General features: G+C 36.5%; 6 protein-coding genes across 7 annotated transcripts; 1 reads left to right on the top strand and 5 right to left on the bottom strand.

The window, feature by feature from the left end:
* Window positions 1–126: 126 nt before the first annotated feature.
* Window positions 127–1,071, bottom strand: LOC111454897 (cysteine-rich repeat secretory protein 38-like). The gene has a single exon (XM_023096364.1). The coding sequence runs from the start codon at window positions 1,036–1,038 to the stop codon at window positions 289–291; it is 750 nt and encodes a 249-aa protein (XP_022952132.1). The 5' UTR covers window positions 1,039–1,071; the 3' UTR covers window positions 127–288.
* Window positions 1,072–3,036: 1,965 nt separating this feature from the next.
* Window positions 3,037–3,915, bottom strand: LOC111455279 (cysteine-rich repeat secretory protein 38-like). Its single transcript, XM_023096880.1, has one exon. The coding sequence runs from the start codon at window positions 3,903–3,905 to the stop codon at window positions 3,156–3,158; it is 750 nt and encodes a 249-aa protein (XP_022952648.1). The 5' UTR covers window positions 3,906–3,915; the 3' UTR covers window positions 3,037–3,155.
* Window positions 3,916–4,803: 888 nt separating this feature from the next.
* On the bottom strand, window positions 4,804–5,753 carry LOC111454901 (cysteine-rich repeat secretory protein 38-like). The gene has a single exon (XM_023096368.1). The coding sequence runs from the start codon at window positions 5,716–5,718 to the stop codon at window positions 4,954–4,956; it is 765 nt and encodes a 254-aa protein (XP_022952136.1). The 5' UTR covers window positions 5,719–5,753; the 3' UTR covers window positions 4,804–4,953.
* Window positions 5,754–7,090: 1,337 nt separating this feature from the next.
* On the bottom strand, window positions 7,091–9,897 carry LOC111454899. Its single transcript, XM_023096365.1, has 4 exons — window positions 9,029–9,897; window positions 8,307–8,837; window positions 7,972–8,199; window positions 7,091–7,390 (listed from the first exon to the last, which is right to left on the bottom strand). Exons 1-3 carry the CDS (start codon window positions 9,845–9,847, stop codon window positions 8,089–8,091), a joined length of 1,461 nt encoding a protein of 486 aa, XP_022952133.1. The 5' UTR covers window positions 9,848–9,897; the 3' UTR covers window positions 7,091–7,390; window positions 7,972–8,088.
* A 1,392-nt stretch (window positions 9,898–11,289) lies between these two features.
* On the top strand, window positions 11,290–11,634 carry LOC111455519 (B-box domain protein 30). Its single transcript, XM_023097236.1, has one exon. The coding sequence runs from the start codon at window positions 11,290–11,292 to the stop codon at window positions 11,632–11,634; it is 345 nt and encodes a 114-aa protein (XP_022953004.1).
* Window positions 11,635–12,884: 1,250 nt separating this feature from the next.
* Window positions 12,885–18,499, bottom strand: LOC111454900 (zinc finger CCCH domain-containing protein 40-like). 2 transcript variants are annotated; one of them, XM_023096367.1, is made up of 11 exons: window positions 18,058–18,499; window positions 16,577–16,672; window positions 16,297–16,330; window positions 15,706–15,844; window positions 15,559–15,615; window positions 14,865–14,962; window positions 14,690–14,761; window positions 14,389–14,603; window positions 13,940–14,133; window positions 13,447–13,644; window positions 12,885–13,161 (listed from the first exon to the last, which is right to left on the bottom strand). In XM_023096367.1, exons 1-11 carry the CDS (start codon window positions 18,185–18,187, stop codon window positions 13,090–13,092), a joined length of 1,305 nt encoding a protein of 434 aa, XP_022952135.1. In that variant the 5' UTR covers window positions 18,188–18,499; the 3' UTR covers window positions 12,885–13,089. The 2 variants fall into 2 exon arrangements, with proteins under 2 accessions (XP_022952135.1, XP_022952134.1); XM_023096366.1 differs by having other exon boundaries at window positions 16,574–16,672.
* Between the last annotated feature and the right edge of the window lie 68 nt (window positions 18,500–18,567).

Below are 18,567 nucleotides of genomic sequence, written 5' to 3' on the forward strand. Positions count from 1 at the left end.
GAGTAGTGGAGTATATATTTGAACAAAATTAAAAGTTTAGAGACTTATTAGATACGGTAATTTTTTAGAGATCTATTAAACACTTTTGAAAATTTATGAACTAAATAAACACAAACTTTAAAGATCGTTCTTATAAGTTAACTCAATACTTTGATTAATATTTCATCAATATCATGATGAAATTATGAACTCGCCCCTTATGTTCGATATCTTGAGCCATACATAAACATGTAGAATATGGAGTCATCGACGAAAACATAGCTCAGAAATTACAAGTTCTTTCAGTTTTTAGGCAGTAAAGAAGGGGTAAGTTTCATATCTAAAGTTGCAGCTCCCACCGACCACTCTTCCACCAACTTTAGCTCCATTAGCACAGCAATAAGGCAGTTCAGCAATGGCATCATCAAGGCACTTCTTGCAATCCGCAGTCCACAGATCTCTGGTACACTGAACCAACCCATACACCTTCTTGGAGCTCCCAATCTCCAACTCTCCAATCGCAAACAAATTCCTCGACGTTTTAACCTTTTCAGACAACCCACTGAGCAAGTTCTTAACTTGTTCCCCAAACGACGTCGGATCCTCCGCGTCTCTGACATTCCTCAAGTAGAATCTAAACCCCCCATTTTGATTCTTCCCAAAGAATTTGGCATTGGAGTATTTCAAAAGGCATGAATCATACCATATGGCCGCCCCTTTCTTATAAGGACATCGCTGTTGGATGTCTTGTCCGGCCGTCGCAACACAGTTCTTGCAATCGGCGGGCGAGGCGTCCCCCCGACATAGAGCCAAGCCATTGACTTGGTTTGTTAAATCTTTGCCTCCAGTTGAGCTTAGGCCAAAGCCAGAGGGTGGGGCACTATTGATCAATCGATCGAGAGCTTGTTTTAAGTTGGAAGCATAGAGACTATTCATTGTGTAGTTGTCGGAGCTTGAACATGTATGGTAGATATATCCACCATTGGTTGTGGTTATGGTATTGCCTATGGCGGCGAGAAAGAGGAGGAGAATAGGAAGATGTGGCTTTGATCCGCTCATGCTTTGAAATGGATGATTATTATGTTTTGAGAGTTGATATAAATAGAGGGGGAGTTGTCATAGGAGATATTAATCCTTAAAAAATAATTATAGGTTTGGATTATATATTATAGGCTTAGTAATAAATTGAAAAAGTGTTACTACCTTTCCAAAAGAATTAGATTTTAAAACGTTGTTTATTCAATGTTAATCCGTAATGACCTTATTTAGTTAGATTTCATGTCGGTTAGAGAGATGAACGAAACAAACGTACGAAAGTCTCTTCCTAGTAGATGCATTTTAAAATCGTGAGGCTGATGACAATACGGGACAAAATGAACAATATCTATTAACGGTGGGTTTGGGCTGTTACAAATGGCATGAGAGCTCATCACTAGACAGTACAAGACAATATTTGGGCTATTATAAATTGATCAGAATAGGCATAGACCCAACCCTCTTCACAGTAGACACATTTTAAAATCTTGAAAAGAAGCTCAAAAGAAGCAAACGTGCTAAAATCTCAGATCCACCGCTAGCAGATATTGTCCTCTTTGGGCTTGCCCGAGATATTGTCCTCTTTGGGCTTTCCCTTTCGGGCTTCCCTTTAAGGCTTTAAAACGCGTCTGCTACGGAAATGTTTCCACACCCTTATAAATGGTGGTTTGTTCTACTTCCCAATTAACGTGGGACGTCACATGTCTCCATAAAACTCTTTAATTCTTCCTATATCATATCATATGTACTATATATATAAATATTGGTCCACTAATTTAAGAATGTAGCGTAATTATATATGAGTAGCCATTATGGATAAGCCCCACTTTGATTGCACTCACATATATGTATATGATTAAGGAGAATTTAGTATATTAAACAAATATATGTGTATGGATTAATGGATGATACACTTAATTAGCTTAATTAATATAATAATTTTGAATGGATTTAGTATGGTGTGCACTATATTTACGTATATGACTTTTTCACTGAATTTATTAAAGATGGATATGGAGCACAATGAATATTTGATTATAAGTGGATGGAGAAATTTAATGGAGAGTTGGATGATTTGCACTTTCATTAATGAATACAATTTTAGTACAATTGGATATTAATTACTGATTAATGCATAACCACTTTTCTTATTACTCAAATCATTTTCCTCAAACTTCTGATTATTACTTACCCATATTATCAAGTTGTAATTATGTTAATAAAGATTTTTCAAATGGAATCAAGTTTAACCTAATTAGTTAAAACATTTACCTTCGATCTCAAAGTTCATACGTCAAATTTTTACTTATGCATAGTATGATTAAGAAAACAAAAATTTATATAGAAAAAAATTGCTAGAATGGCGTTGGATTTGCACCAATTTGGTTGTGGCATCCTCATTTCATATCAGTCCATGATCACTAATTTTAGGTTTGTGTAACCGTTCAAGTCCACAACTAGCAGATATTGTCTTCTTTGGACTTTTCGCTGAAGGCTTTTTGGCTTAAGGTTATCCAAGCCCACGACTAGCCTATATTGTCCTCTTTGGGCTTTCCCTTTAAGCGCGTCCTTCGCTCAAAGTTTTAAAATGGGTTTGTTAGGGAGAGATTTTCACACTTTCATAAGGTATCCCATACTCAAAGTTTTAAAACAGGTAAAGGTTTTCACACTCTTATAAGGTAGCCCAGCATCTTTGTTAGCACACTATTCGAAACCTGGCTTTGATACCATCTATGACATCTCAAGCTTACCGCTAGCAAATATTATCCTTTCGGAGCTTTCCCTTCAAGGGCTTACCCTCAAAGATTTAAAACATGTCTATTATAGAGAGGTTTCCACTCTTATAAAGTATGTTTCGTTTCCCAATCCAACCAACGTGGAGGCTCACAATTTGTATCCTCAACATCATCATCCACAACGACTAAGATCATCTTCAAATCCGATAAAATCAATTCAATCGCATCAATTGAGTGAGACTCTTACAAATACGATTTACACCCACAATTAAATCTTGTCTTAATATACTATGAATCTTACGGTTCTCAATCGAAAATATTGCATATCATACTATCATATATATCATATATAGAATATAGAGCGATACATCATCTTTAACATCGAGTTTGTAATGAACCCTTAACTTATTTTTGGGCATCAACAATTGGGTAAAGTTCATATCTAAAATTACAGCTTCCACCAACCACTCTTCCACCAATTTTAGCATCACAGCAACTTGGAAGCTCACCAATGGCAATGTCAAGGCACTTCTTACAAGCACCACTCGGTAGGTCTCTGGTGCATTGAACCAATCCATACAACTTCTCCGATGGCTTTATCTCCACATCGCCAATCACATACAAATTCCTCGTAGCTTCAACTTTTTCAGACAAACTAGTCAACAATCCCTTGACTTGTTCATTAAACGGCGCCGGATCATCTCTTTCTTCTAGATTCCACATATAAAACTTGTTCCTATTATCTATCTTCCCAAAGAATTTAGTGTTAGAATATTTCAACACACAAAAATCATACCAAATGGCAGCTCCTTTTCTATAAGGGCATCGATCTCGAATCTCTTGGCTCGCCGTGGCGATGCAATTCGTACAATCGGCGAATGAGACGTCGCCACGGCATAGAGCCAACCCGTTGACTTGGTTTTGTAAATCGCCCTTGCCAACCGAGCTGAGGCCGAAGCCGGAGGGAGGGGCGTTGGAGGTCAATTGATCCAAGGCTTGGTTTAAGTTAGAGGCATAGGGGGTGTGGGCTGTGTAATTGTCGAAGCTTGAGCATATATGGAAGAGAAATGCACTGTCAGTGACGATGTCATCGCCAAAGGCTAAGGGAAGAACGAGAAAGAGGGCGAGAAAGATGGTTGGTGTTGATTGCTTCATGGTTTGAGAGGTTTGAGCTATTATCCATTATATATATATATATATATATATACATAAATATTTATTTTCTTTTTAATATAAAAACAAAAATTGGATTACTGCAGTCCAAATTGAAAGTAGCGAAAGATTCATTATTTGGTCAACTATTTGGTATTTGGTCAAAAATGGTGTCGAAATTGTTGACTTTGATTAGTCATAATTTTGATGAATATTTTTGTCTCGTTAATTAGATTATAATATTTCTAGTAGCTTAAAATCATAAATGTTAAAACTTTTATCTTTAATTAAAATGTTTAATTTTTGAAAATAAAACCTAACTTTTATTTATTATTATTATTATTATTTTTGCTACTTCAAGATGATACTCGGCCACATGTTCTGATTCCAATCAATCTAAGAGAACGCAGAGTCAACCTTCTAGAAGGAAATTGAAAAATATCACTACCCATTAATCTTTATAATGATTAAAAAAATTGTTAATTTAATATTTTTCTTTTACTATAAATTAGTGATTTTACTTTTTGGATTTTTTTAAAAACCTCGTAATATGAATATATTGTCTCTCACTTATATACCAACGATAGAGAACAACTTTTTGAATGGAATCTCATGCGCTCTATAGTATCACAGTTATGCTGATCTAAAGTCTGTTGTTCGTGGCTGCATGTCTATACAATGTCGAACTCTTTATTTGTTTTTTTCCTATTGTATTTTTTGTTTGCATGATCATTAAGCGAAGTCATGTCTAAGCCTGTCAGATATGAATGACTTTAAGAAGTACTATATGGAGATTTAAGTAGTCATCGAACCTCCCCAACCAAGTATTATAATCTCTCTTATCCACATGTATGAAAGTGATAAAATAGAGAGATTTCAAAATCCACGTACCCATCATAGAGAAATTAATCGACTTGATAACTCTATTTTATTAGGATCGTGACTTAAACGCATTCCAACGAATCCACGTAGAGATAGAGAAACATGTGACCTTAAATTATGAGTTTTTATTTCATATATTAAATTATTTAGCTTACGAGATATTTAAAATTTATTTCTGGTCATCAACGATGGGGTAAATTTCATATCTGAAGTTACAGCTCCCACCAATCACTCTTCCACCAATCTTAGCATCACAGCAATTGGGAAGCTCAGCAACAGCGTCACTAAGGCACTTCTTGCAAGCGGCGCCAGACAGGTCTCTTGTGCATTGGACCAATCCATACAACTTGTTCGAAGGCCCTTCAATCCCCTGTTCTCCAATCACATACAACTTGGGCGTGGCTTCCACTTTTTCAACCAAACCACTCAGCAAGTTCTTGACTTGTTCATTAAACGTTGCTGGGTTTTCTGCCTTTTGAACATTCCACATGTATAGCCTTACCCCATTATCAATTTTCCCAAAGAATTTGGTGTTGGAGTATTTCAGCAGACAAAAGTCATACCATATGGATGCACCCTTGCCATTTGGGCATCGTTGTTGAATCTCGTTACTCGCCGTGTCAATGCAGGCTTTGCAATTGGCGGGCGAGATGTCGCCGCGGCATAGAGCCAACGCGTTGACTTGGCTCTGTATGTCGTTGCCGACGGAGCTGAGGCCGAAGCCGGAGGGAGGGGCGTTTGAGGCCAATTGATAGAAGGCTTGTTTCAAGTTGGAAGCATAAGGGGTATTGGCTGTGTAATTTTCGAGGATGGAACATGTATGGAAGAGAAATGCACTGTCAGTGACAGCGTTTGAATCGGCAAATGCTTGTGGGGAGAGGAGAAAGAGGCATAGGAGGAGGGTAATGGAAATGCTTGATTTTGAATGCCTCATTGTTTGAAAAGGAAGGAAAATGGTGAGTGGTTTGGCTTGGTATTTGTGTCCTGAATTATCCACTATTTATAGAGTTTTTTTACCTCAAAAGTCATTTTAATATAATTCTAATATATATATATATAGCTGAAATTGTTGACTTTAGGAATTAATTGGGTGTGTTAGAATGAGATTGAACAATTATAGGGCATACTTTCCCAAGTCACTACTATCATTTTCATTTTCATAACCAAATTATGCTAATGTATATTCATTTTTATTTTAAACTATCAATTTTATCGAATACTATTCCACCTTTAATTTTAAAAAGTATCGTTAAACAAAATTATCGATGTTTAATGAACTAACACAGGTAATAAAATTGATAAAATTTCAGAAAAAATGAGGTTAAGATTTTTCTATATTAATGATAGAAACTTATATAAACATCTTTCGACACATATTTTTCTCTCTCGATCTGGAACAAGGTTCCCAGTTTTAGATTGGAGGAGGAGAGTGGGAGAGGAGGAAGAACGAAGAGACAAAAAGAGAATAGTGCAAACCACGACAATAAGTGGAGTCAAACATTCTAGAAAAAATTTGAAAAAATTAAGAATTAACATTTCATCTCGATACGGCTGTAAAAACATTATTAAATTCGTCTTATTTCTAGGGCTCCAACCTATTACATATTTTGTACAACTTATAATACGAACATTAAGAACCAAACTTGATTAAACATTTATACAACTATATCCAAAATCAATTTATAAGACTATACTCATTATAAATATTGGTCTATCAAGGATAAAGTCCATTAGGCTCAAAATAAATGATATGATATATTGAAAAAATATGAAGTGAAGTTTATATAATTTCAAATGATATTTTGCACCTATCAAACCTGACTCAACCAACCATAAGATTGATTTAATCAACTCAACGAAAGATGAAAGATTTGGGTAAAAGAATATTTAATCTAGAGCAAAAGTTGAGAAATTTGAAAGAGTATTATTCTCTTAAAACTTAAATTAATCCCAATCCGACTATTTCTTACTTTTCAAGCAAAGGATATGGTGGAAATATGGATCTGTCGATCTATTTTGAACTCATCCAAAATGAGAAATCTTTATATATATAAACATTGTTCTTAATTGAGGAACAAGCAATCAAAATCTCAAGTTGTATTATGTTGATTAGTCTCATAATGTAGTGGGTTTAATGTTGGTATGCCTAATTCAAGGTATATATGCACAAGCAGCCCCATTAATTCATAAAATTAATGCACTCTTCTTTATCTAAATCATTTTATTATATAGTTTATTCTAATGAATTTCTATGAACGGCAGTTTCTAAAAATACAAAATACAGAAAAAAGAGAGAAGAAAAAGAAAAAGAAAAAGATCAGAATCTCTTCTAGCATAAGTTATGTTGATGTGCTTTAGCGTTGAAAATGGCGCATTATTATACATTCTTATTGATGGTTAAAAAAGGGGCTAAACAGGAGAAATATTTACATGGCTAACCAGAAAACAACTTCATCCAAAACATCAGCCAACCTGTTAAACAGAAAATGAAAACTTGTACCTCAGAAGATGACCAACCTCTGCTGCCAATTCAAAAAAACCAGAAGGAACTCCAAACTGTGTTCTTTTTACGTATATCTCCCCCCTCCTATTACTTTCTCCCTTGCCTGGGATTACAAGACACAAAATCTGTTAGAAGACACACAAAACCACCCAAGCTTTTCAGAAAACTATATTGAAAATTAAGTTCAAGTATACAATGTCAACACATTTCGACTACGAGTCAAACGAGGTCAAATGGAGTAGTGGAGTAACTGTCTCCCTTTCTTAAGAGTACAGATTCATCATACAGAACTCCTATCTAGTTTTGCTAGGCAGTGCATTAAATGAATTCAAGGAATAGAATGACTAAATCCTTGAGAGTTCAAACAAATAGAGAATTGAACATACAGATTTCCTAGCTTGTTTTGTCAGGCAGTGTCATTAGGTGAAATTAAGGAATAGAATGGGTAAATAATTGTATAAATCAAAGTTCAGAAGAAAGTAATTTCCAACATCTGCAGAGAAATTCATATCAATAGACATATTTACACAGATCCCACAAGAACACACCTCAAAAGAGCATTCACGCTCCGAACGTTAAAAAAACAAGAAGGGTCAAATTAGCACGTAGAAGTTCTTGTTCCTGAAATTAATTCCATTATCGATATGTTTCAATCAACACATAGTAACAAAAACGCAAAATTACCTTAAATTAAGAAGGCAGGGCTGCACAACAAAGTTTCACATGGCTTTAAACTGCTGAAGAAACCATTGGTGAAATTTTATATAACTCTGTCCTTCCCAACCAAACTAACAAAAATTGTTAGGAATACATAGATATTAATTCCTCAACTCCACATTGTCTGACTTCAAGAAGCATCGATTCCTTGGAAGAAGAAATGACATCACAGCATTGTCTACGTGGGGCCTTCATCTGAAACAGGGGAAATTTCAGTACGAAATTAAACCATAAGGGCAATTATGAAGATTGCAATTATAAGATATGATCAAAACAAAACCAGTTAAAGACGGTTAGAAAACCTCTTCCACATCAAGTTCCAACTTCTGGGAGAAAACTCGAATCTGTTTTAGGTTCTTCATTGCACCAGACGCTGGACAATCAGTGACCATCTTTCTAGTATAGTTAGTCAAGGCATTATTTTTACTAGATCTTAAATTCTGCATATAGAAGATATTTCTTTTACAAGGATCTTTAGGGTAGCCTCTCATATTAAACATGTATCGATTTGCATCAACGGTAGCAGCCCTCCTCCATGGCATAAAAGTTCTTTGCAGTGAAAGTAGGTCGGGGAGAAGCTGATTGCCTTCAAATACCTGAATAGCAAATCCCCACGATACGGAAATAGTCAATGAATGAGAACGATCATAGCACACAATTTGCTGGAAAATCCTGCCAGGATCCACATTCACTGCTTCAAAGAGATGGTGCACGGCCTGAGAATTATTCATGTCTGGGAACATCGGATCCGTGGCACCCAAATGATGTAGTGAAACTATCGGTGACAATGCATGTGCAGATAGCAATCCAAACAGATTTCCCCGCATATCGACCTAAGGGAAATACGCAAAGAAAATAAGCAATAAGTTGGCAGCCAACCTAATTGTGTTCTAGATCGTTTGCCCCAATTCCAGTAAAGCTGGTCGAAAGAATGAAGTTTCACCAAATGATACAGATTTTGATAAAATGATGTCATTTGAGAAACTTCACCAAATGAATGCGATAAAATACTCAAATATCTTACCTGATGAAATCCAGGTTCGTGTGTTAAGCCAACTCCAAGCTCCACCAAGCAGGACCATATTCTAGCATCACTTCCATACAAATGCCCGTATCTGGTCAAGCACGAGTCCAAAACCCCAGCCAAAACCCTAGCCAGCGAATGGCTGATCGCAAAGCCTCCGCCACCAAACGCCATATCGAACGAGTTTTTCAAATTCTGTCCATAACTCTCCGAATTGCTCCCAATATAATACCACCGCTCATGGTCATATTTCCCCAACGTCTTGACCAGATTATCCACAAAGAACAAAGTATCGTCATCCCCAAACACATACCACCGCACATCCGGCTCATTCAGTTCAACAATTTCCTTAACCACTCGCGCCACTCTGATCGCCGATCGGAGACCTCCACGGAAGGTGTACGGAAACCTAGAGGTGTCGTTCGAAACAATCACCGGCGGAACGGAAGGATCGGCAAAGGCGAAATCAGGCGCAATGCGATCAACGAAGGCGAAAGCACGCGTCGAATTACGCTGGTACCAGAGACGAACATAGGGCTTGCGGCGAGACCAGGACAGAGAAGAAGTAGCGATGGCAAATAGAATGTGGCGGCGTGTAGTGGGAGAGAGAGTAGAACGAGAGCATAAAAGCGACGGCGCGTGGGGCGAGGAGTTGAAGAAGAGAGTGTAGATGATGAAGGCGGCGGAGAGGAGGAGGAGGACGGTTTTGGCGGTGGATAGACTCGGGGTCTTGAGGAGTCTGAGGGGCATTCTGGGAAAGAGAGAAGTGAGTCTATGGCGAAAAGCAGCGGTTTGCTTGTACTTCTTTTTCTGCAACATTTGAAACTGAAAATGATATTAAAGAACGTCGAGAAGTTTCCAGAAAAGATAACTAATGACACTGAAACGAATCTCTTTCCCCGCTACTGTTCTTGCTTATATATCGACGGTGGAGGCCCACTACAATTTTGGGCCTACTGGGCTCACTGTGACTTTATGGGCCGGGCGAAGCAGACATTTATCATTTTACTAATGGGCCTATTGGGCTCACGCCACTTTTTGGGTCGGCTGAATCATACATTTATCATTTTTATTATGGGCCTACTGGGCTCACAGTGACTTTATGGCCTACTGGGCTCACAGTGACTTTATGGGCCAGGCTGAATCGTACATTTATCATTTTCCTTTATATTTCACTTTTTTTTTTTTTTTCAGTTTTATTCGCATTTCTATTCAAAACAATTTTATCGTGATGATTGAGATAAGACAGGCGTATGATTTAAACATGAAGAGGACAACGTGTTTGCCACGTGTACATACACGTGGCAATATTCTTGAGTCTTAATAAAGACACAGGGCCCGGTTTATAATAGTAACACATTTCAATACGAACACGTCACAAGCGTGTCACGTGGAACTACCATAAAAAAACATTTATATTATAAAAAAAAAATCATCCTAAATTCTAGAGCTTTTAAGTCCACTCACTCGATCTGATTGTCACAAAGGCCGCACCTTTCATTTTTAGCCATACAAATTTTGGGACACTATCCACCGTCCAAAAGTAATTTTTAAATATTGTCTTATTGATTTATTTATTTCAATTCTAAAAGATAATAGTTTATTATTTCATTTTTTGTCGTTTTTTTAAAAATAGTAATCTTCTAAACTTTTCAAACTTTTTTAAAAAGAAATTTAGCTAAGACAATATGAAAATTAGTATACATAATTTGGGAGAAAATAAACATAAAATTATTATCAAAAGAACCGTTTTTTTTTTTAATTTAAAAATTTTTCGTTTATGTCGTTGAATTTTTTTATTAGTTATGCCAACATAATACTTATATGACAAATTGACAGGATTCTTTTTTATATATATATAATTTAACCTAAAAACTAATGGGTGGATTTAAAAAGGAAATATCGGTAATGGACATTAAAGTAGAAAAAGAAAACTAAATTAATTAATTAATTAATTAAAAAATTTGAATAATTAGTTTTCAAGAAGAAAAACAATAACAAAAAAACTCAATTATTACATTAAATCCTACTTTATTAATTAGAAACATTTATCATTCATCTAAATAATAAAACCAGCGTGATTGATTCCAATCATGAATCTTTCTTTTTCTTCTTTTCCTCTTCTAAAATCTTCTATTTATATGTAATTCGCTAGGAATCGAATTAGCTTCCAAGAAAGAACAAAGAAAGGAGGACAGATGTGCAAAGGAGTAGGACAGGAAGAAACCCAAGCCACCGTCCAGCGGCGGCGGACTACCGAGATGGCGAGGGCGAAGGGCGGTGGAGGCGATCCAGAACCGTGCGAGCTCTGCGGTTCGAGGGCGTCGCTGTATTGCCAAGCGGACGAGGCGTATCTGTGCCAAAAGTGCGACAAAATGGTTCATAGCGCGAATTTCTTGGCGCTGCGACACGTACGGTGCCTGCTGTGCAACACGTGCCAGAGGGCGACGCGGAGGTATCTGTTGGGAGCGTCGATGGAGGTTGTGCTTCCGAGTATTGTGAGCAGTTCATCGATGGAGAGGAATTTCCAAAATTACCACTGTGGTTCAGATGATTATGATCAAAATTCTTCCCAACTTCTGCAAACTCCTTGTCTCTTTCTTTAATCTCTTCTTCATTTCTTTAATTTAGGATTTTGTTTTTTGGAATATCATATTTCCTTTATTTACACTGTACTCTTATCTTTACAAATATATGTATGTATATATATATATTGGGAGATATTAACCTTTTCAACCCTTCATGCACTTGTACAATATCGTTTATTCACAAGTACCATACTAGAGTGGGTTGAGATGCCCACCGAGCCAACAAACATCAAGCAAGTATATTGACATGCGTGTCTAACTCACGGGCCAAAAGAGAAAGTGTCAAGTGTCAAGCTTAGTGAGAGATGAAAGCTTCCGAGGTTTCATGTCAATTAGAGTTCAGATGAACGCTACACGGGCCCTGTGCATGAATGAATAGAATAAGTGTCATAAATGGATATTAGGGTAGGCACACTATCTTGGGCCATGATGTGATGCATGGTCTAAGTGAGCCACCCTATAACATGAGCTACTCTACTCTATTGACACCTGTGTGGAATTTAACGAATGTTACAAAAGGAGTATCTCAAGTGACTTTGTATGAAGATGTCACTTTATGACACTTGTGTGGATCTGTGAAATAACGTGGACAAACATTACAAAAAGAGTATCTCAAGTGACGATGAAAATCCAAGGATAGTGACAATAGCACAAAAGGGTATTTGGCATCCTGTCTTTTTCAAAGGTTGTTATGTCCGCCATGCTTTGAGATAGTATGTTAAATGGACAAAGCAGGAATGCAAGTGTCACAATACCTCAATGATGTCTAGATGGATAGATTGCCTGAACGGCCTCTCAACAAGTGGAATTGACCCAAGAACGGATTCTTTATTAATGCACAACCGAATTGCATAATGTGAAGCTGGATGATATCCTACCAAAGAGAAGCTTGTTCACAGTTATTTCAAATCCTCGTATCACTTCCTAGCACAATATTCCATATAATTTACGATACTAGACGATACTAGTTAAGGTCTGGTTTGATAACTATTTTATTTTTTATTTTTTAACTTCTTAAAAATTAAACTTATCAACACTACTTCTACCGTAATTATCTCGAGTGCTTCTTTACTTTGTTATCTCCTGACAAAAAAAAGTGAATATGATTGTAAAGAAATTGTGAGAAAGCAAAGATAAACCAAGAGTTTTAGTTCATGATGAATCTTTAAAATTTTAACATTAAAACTTAATTCAACTTATTGATTATTAAGTGTCTTATAGATCTATAAAATTTTAATATTGCTGTACATTTATAATTGTCTAATAGCTAATATGAAAATGACAATCAAAATCTGCCATAAAAAAAGTAAAATGTTGGGAGGTCGCCGATATCTGATATGCAAATAAAACTGGAAATTACAAACGAGTTTAATAAGAACCCATAAAAACTCCATCCTGCGAACTCCACGAAACCAATTTCACTAGACTAAAGTCTAACAATTGTTCTAACCTCTAAAGCAGCAGGATCCAAAGTTAAGCATCGTCCAACCCCGCGCTTTCATCATCAACCACCTCCACATCTATATTTTGATCTTCACCCTCATACTGCAATCCAAATCCCATGTTAGATGCTATAAGCAAGAGATGACAAGGTATTATTATTCTTTTTTGAAAGAACAAAACCATATTTAATAAGAGTAATGGCTTTCTATGTTTTTTTTGTTCAACATTTTCATGTTCACGATAGAAATTTGATTTGATTTGGGGAGTAGAAAAGTTCCAACTATATCTATAGATTGAACGAGAAAAATGAAAGGTGAACTTTCTTAAGTAATCGACAATTTTGCAAGACAAAACTGAAGAGGAGTGAAATTTTGAGAACTTGCTAACCCTTGAATGGTTGATTTCATGGATTGGAGATTGTGGAGGGGGCAGGAGAGGCGCACTGCCCGACGCAGCCTCCTTTGTACTTTCCCTCCGATCGCTCACTTCATTGTTAACTTCCAATTCAATATCAACTTCCTCATTAACCGCATGGGCAGCCATGCTGGTTAATGGCACTACAACACCTGCATCTAGACTCCTAACCTGCGAATCTTAGTTGAAAATTAGGTGCATGAACAAACAATAGAATTTACAATGTACGAAAGGCTTCAAATTGACATCGCAAGACAGAGAGAGGAGGGGGGATGTTATCCTAGGTCTAGAAAACAACGATGTTAAAAAACTATGAAAGAACAAATAAACAGATAGTAGCACACTTCAAGCTACCATAACCTATAAACTTTGTACTCTATATGCCACAAGTAATCAGACATCCAAGCGCAGCACATAGTAAATTGAACAAACAAATAAAATTGAATAGAAAAACTATCGAAGTCACCTTGTCTGCAGTAGAAACACTATTTGATGCCTTTCCCCTTTTCTGCCTGCTTTCATTTGCTTTAGGTATATAATCATTGTTTTCATTGCGAACTGCCTCAATTTTGCTATACATCGATTTAGCAGGATGGGCATTCCACCGAGAGATCCTTCTCAATCTTCCCACTGCCTCTTTACTTCCTTTGTGTAAATCAGCTAATGTAGAATGCACCCACAATAAGTATGAAGGGAAAAAAAGGCTCCAGCATGAAGAACATCATAATTAAAAATTATCACAGCCCACCTTAACCCCCCCCCCCCCAAAAAAAACACAATAAAGAAAAAAACATATAAACATTTTCAAAATATGAGAGCTTACTAGGGCTGAGGACATATTAAGAGATTTCAAACCATATAATATTTTTTAAATGACACATCCACATGAAGAAATTATTAAGTTTCAAAAGGCACCTCGTTTTGAGTTTCCCGCAATATCTTGATCAACATGCAACTTCCTCTTGCTTGCAGAAGTGTCCTTATGCAGGTGATGAAGAGGACCGGCTGCATGGTAGCCGGGGTCCTCTCCATCGCTTACAATGTTGACACTTGAGTCTTCTTCATTGGCACCAATTTTATTTACATCTGACCCCAGCTGATCTCCCAACTGTTGAAGTCGGAATTGCGACCTACACATTTAGAAAAGTTACCATAATTTCCTGAAAATTATCGGCATTAAAAAATGCAATCAAAAGAATTGGACAAGTATACTTGCCGCTTCAGTTCATCTTGTATCCCTGAGTAACGATTATGTGCTTTGACAAACTTCTTGATTTTTGATTTGATCCTGAATATTAAAGATCCAAGAAAAATAGGAAGATGAAGCTGGTGTCAATCTTCAGCAGGAAACATGACAACGAATAATGTATCAAAAAGACAATTACTTGTACCTTCGACACTCCTCCCTCTCGTTATATAATTGAGATTCTAGCTCCTGAATTCTAGAAGTCAAACTATCCACTTCTTGGATTTTCTCGTCCAGGTAGACCTTCAAAAACAAAGAAAAAATTGCTAATGTCTTCAATATATATTTATAGAATCATTTAATCGATAGATTTAAATATACATTATCCAGAAAATATTGCTCTATCAAAATACAAATCAAAACATATGACACTTGAGACAGCTAAAAGTACCTTCGCTTCTAATAGAGTTTTCACTTTTAACCATCAGAAGAATTAAGGGACTAAGTACGAGCTCTAATAACCAATCTTAGGTCAACCTGATTACAATGTTTGCAACTACTAGACATTAAAATAATCTCTGGGAGGTATGAATCCACATTACTGAAACTAAATAGGAATTACAAATATTTACTATGCATTCAAGATGCTGAGTTCTCTCCTCAAAACTGTTTTCATAATCTACCTACCTTACAAATCCCTAACCCTCTATTGAATACTTCAATCCCAAAACTGACCAACAAGCTCACTCATTCACCTACAGGCTAACACTAACCAAGGGGATGAGCTGGTATGTTAATGACAATTGAAAAAAGGAAATATGCATGACCTATTGCCTATTGCCTATTGCCTGCACAAAATTAGAGGCAGAAAGCAACTAAAAGAAAGAGATAATACTAACTTCAGCTTGGTGTCTGTGGTGCTCAGCCATCTCAATATCAGCCTGCATCTTGTTTAACTGTGTAATTCAAAGATGATCAACCAAGATTCCAGAGTAGCAGTTTCTAATAAAAAGAAGGTCAAGTTATAAAACAATTGTTTTATATACCTGCCCCTCAAGAGTGTCTCTAGAAGAAGATGAGATTTTCCCTTCCCGATCTCGTTCTTCACTCCTATCTGTAATCCTCAAATTTCCAGCATAATCAGTACGGGAATCCCCATGATCCTTTTTTCTTCTTTTATGGTCACTGAAACAAGAATGTGTACCATTTCAAAGTATCCATCAGTGAATTACTAATATGCCAGTACTTATGAAAAGATAATCGTGTGTTGAAGAATGAACTCAGATCATACTAATATCGTGGCACATAAGACCTTCAAACCTAAAGGCCAAAAGTAACAGAAACTTTATAACTCAAGTATGGCTCAAGAAATAATGGAATCGGGAACTGGAAGTACTCTCTTATTAAAATAAGAATAAAGATATACAAGGACCTGGAAGTACTCTGGTAGGAACAAAGTCGTTGATATCATATGACCACTCTCGAATGAGAAAAATCTCATAAATATACCTCGTGATGACTTTAAATAAAAATTTATCCCTCACTAGATATTTCCATCACAGGATCAAATCCTACCTTTCCTTCGCTTGAACTAATGGATTTGAAAATACAACACAATAAAAATTGTGACAATTTACCTATTTCGTTCAAGTGACCAGGATGAGCTATACTCTGCAATTTCAATTCAGATAAGAGAAATCAGGAAAGAACTTTGCTATTACAACATGTAAAAAAATATGTAGTCCATATATTCTTTTAAACTATGTGTGTGCATGTGCGTTAAGAACCTAGCTTCTTACATTCCTTGATTAGAAAATGTAAAAAGGAAACATCATATAAACTGAGGATTGCAGCATAGGCTCTACTTGGGGGGTGAGAGAGAAAAACAAAAAGAAAAACATATGACTTTACTACCACGAGGTCCATGTCGCCCTCTGGAATCCCTTTCCTGCAGGGGAGAGTGCCTGTTGTCAAGCTTATGCCGTAAATCATTTTCTCTATATTCCTGTCTACCTGCACAGATGGGAAAATTTAACAAGTTTAGTCAATTTCAGATATTCTTTCTAAAGAATGGTTAATGAAGCAATGAAGATCATGCAAGGCTTATCTTACCATTACATGGAAAAGATGAGAAACAAAATAAGGAACAGTAGTAGTGCCGCCATGCCAGTTCCAAAAGATCAATAGAAATAACGAAAAGATAATGAAAAATCCATGCCCAGGATTAAACCATGGAATAACCTTCATATTGAGAATAGAACGAAGATTATACTCCTGTGACCTCGATGAACAGTAAGTTCGCATAACTTTGATCCAAATAGAAGATATCTCTGGGATTCCACATAATGATACAAGAACAGTCCAATGACATAGATTCTCAATTTCGATTCTTCATGCAATTCCCATTAAAATTGCATTACTCCAACAGGAAGTCCATTTGGCATACTCAGGAGGCATAAACCAATGAAGAACCTCTCCTAATAAAAGTGAAGCCCCATGAACCACTATAGCGTAACCCAGAAGATCGGAATTGGATAATTAAACAAAGGCAGTGGGAGATATATAAATTAAGGAAAACAATTATAATCTTCAATGAGTACTTTCTGGTTTAGCTGATGCAGCACAAGAGCCATAAACATCTTCAGGGATATATCATAGGCAGCTCACATAAAGAAAAATCCACCATATCCATTCCAATGAAAAAAATCTGATCCGGATGATATTTTTGACTAGCCACTTCAGTGACCATGCAAGTTCGAAGAAATTTTTATATCTCGCATTATTGGAATCATTCAACTCATCTATTATAAATATCCATTGGTAGAGGCGTGGTGTCTCATGTGACGACTTGTGCAGAACCAATTAAATATCGAAGATAGACCAACAACATACGCAAACCACAGAGCATAAATGAGGGAAATTGTGTTCGTATAGCTATTCATACACAGCAGAAAGAATAGTTTCTTTTTTTATAAGATAGCAGACATATATACTCTACCATAAGGAGCGTTCGGGAAATATTACGTATAACTAAGACATAAAACATACACATTACAAAAATGGCATACAACAAGAATCATGAACAGAAAGAAGAAAGAGTACGGAAGCCAGACACTGATAGGATAAAAAATGCTGTAAATTAAGTCTCAGCATTGACTATATCAAGAAGACCATAATGGAAGAAAGAAACACCACTGTTTAGCGTTGAATGTAAGAATAGTCAGCAACAAATATCCAAAACCAATCCCAACAAGATTGGGAGATCGAGAAAAGAATCACATACAACAACAATTGGCAGACACATATGTACTTTAGCGACTACAAACTTCCATTTCATCGACCCTAAGCCCCACATAAAGAACATATCACAAAAATTAGAGATATAAAGGGTAAATTACCGGAAGAAGCACCAGCAAATCGCCTGAGTTCAGCGTTCCCGTGAGCGAACGAGCAACTTGGGCGAGAACAGTGTCCTTTCTGATAAAGAACGCATAACTTTGTTTTGAAGAGTTTGCGCCCAATCATCATGGATGAACATAAACAATAACGGAGAAGAAGTATATTTTCGAAGTCGCAGTAATCGCCGTTTGTTTTTGCAGACAAATTAGACAGAATAAATGTAGAACCGAATTGGAGAGTAGTTGCGACAATAGAATCCGCTTCTAAAGATTGCCAATAATCAGAAAATATGCAAAAATAGTACAATAGAACAGATTCGACGGCTCGTAAATTTCTAGAGTTGAACTTTGTGAGCTATCCGAAGCAAAACGCCGACCGCTTGGATGAACACCGTGATGAGGGGTTTTATTTTCTCCTCTATTTTGCTGCTTCTTTTTTTGCTTCCGCCCAAAGCAATGGCGGGCTTTTAATTGTAACAATTTTCCTTTTTTTTTTTTTTTTTTTTTTTT

This window comes from Cucurbita moschata, unplaced genomic scaffold (assembly GCF_002738365.1).
Source record: "Cucurbita moschata cultivar Rifu unplaced genomic scaffold, Cmos_1.0 Cmo_Scf00017, whole genome shotgun sequence".
NCBI lineage: Eukaryota > Viridiplantae > Streptophyta > Magnoliopsida > Cucurbitales > Cucurbitaceae > Cucurbita > Cucurbita moschata.

Bases quoted from the DNA above. Each gene is read 5' to 3' on its own strand.
- LOC111454900 (XM_023096366.1), bottom strand. From the start codon at position 18,187: ATGATGATTGGGCGCAAACTCTTCAAAACAAAGTTATGCGTTCTTTAT. The intron at 14,134-14,388 runs GTGCCTTTTGAA...ATTCTACATTAG, and splicing joins TGCGGGAAACTCAAAACGAG to CTGATTTACACAAAGGAAGT. The intron at 13,645-13,939 runs GTGACTTCGATA...TAAGATTCGCAG, and splicing joins GTGTTTCTACTGCAGACAAG to GTTAGGAGTCTAGATGCAGG.
- LOC111455519 (XM_023097236.1), top strand. From the start codon at position 11,290: ATGGCGAGGGCGAAGGGCGGTGGAGGCGATCCAGAACCGTGCGAGCTC.
- LOC111454899 (XM_023096365.1), bottom strand. From the start codon at position 9,847: ATGTTGCAGAAAAAGAAGTACAAGCAAACCGCTGCTTTTCGCCATAGA. The intron at 8,838-9,028 runs GTAAGATATTTG...TATTTCCCTTAG, and splicing joins ACGAACCTGGATTTCATCAG to GTCGATATGCGGGGAAATCT. The intron at 8,200-8,306 runs GTTTTCTAACCG...CCCCTGTTTCAG, and splicing joins TGGAACTTGATGTGGAAGAG to ATGAAGGCCCCACGTAGACA.
- LOC111455279 (XM_023096880.1), bottom strand. From the start codon at position 3,905: ATGAAGCAATCAACACCAACCATCTTTCTCGCCCTCTTTCTCGTTCTT.
- LOC111454897 (XM_023096364.1), bottom strand. From the start codon at position 1,038: ATGAGCGGATCAAAGCCACATCTTCCTATTCTCCTCCTCTTTCTCGCC.
- LOC111454901 (XM_023096368.1), bottom strand. From the start codon at position 5,718: ATGAGGCATTCAAAATCAAGCATTTCCATTACCCTCCTCCTATGCCTC.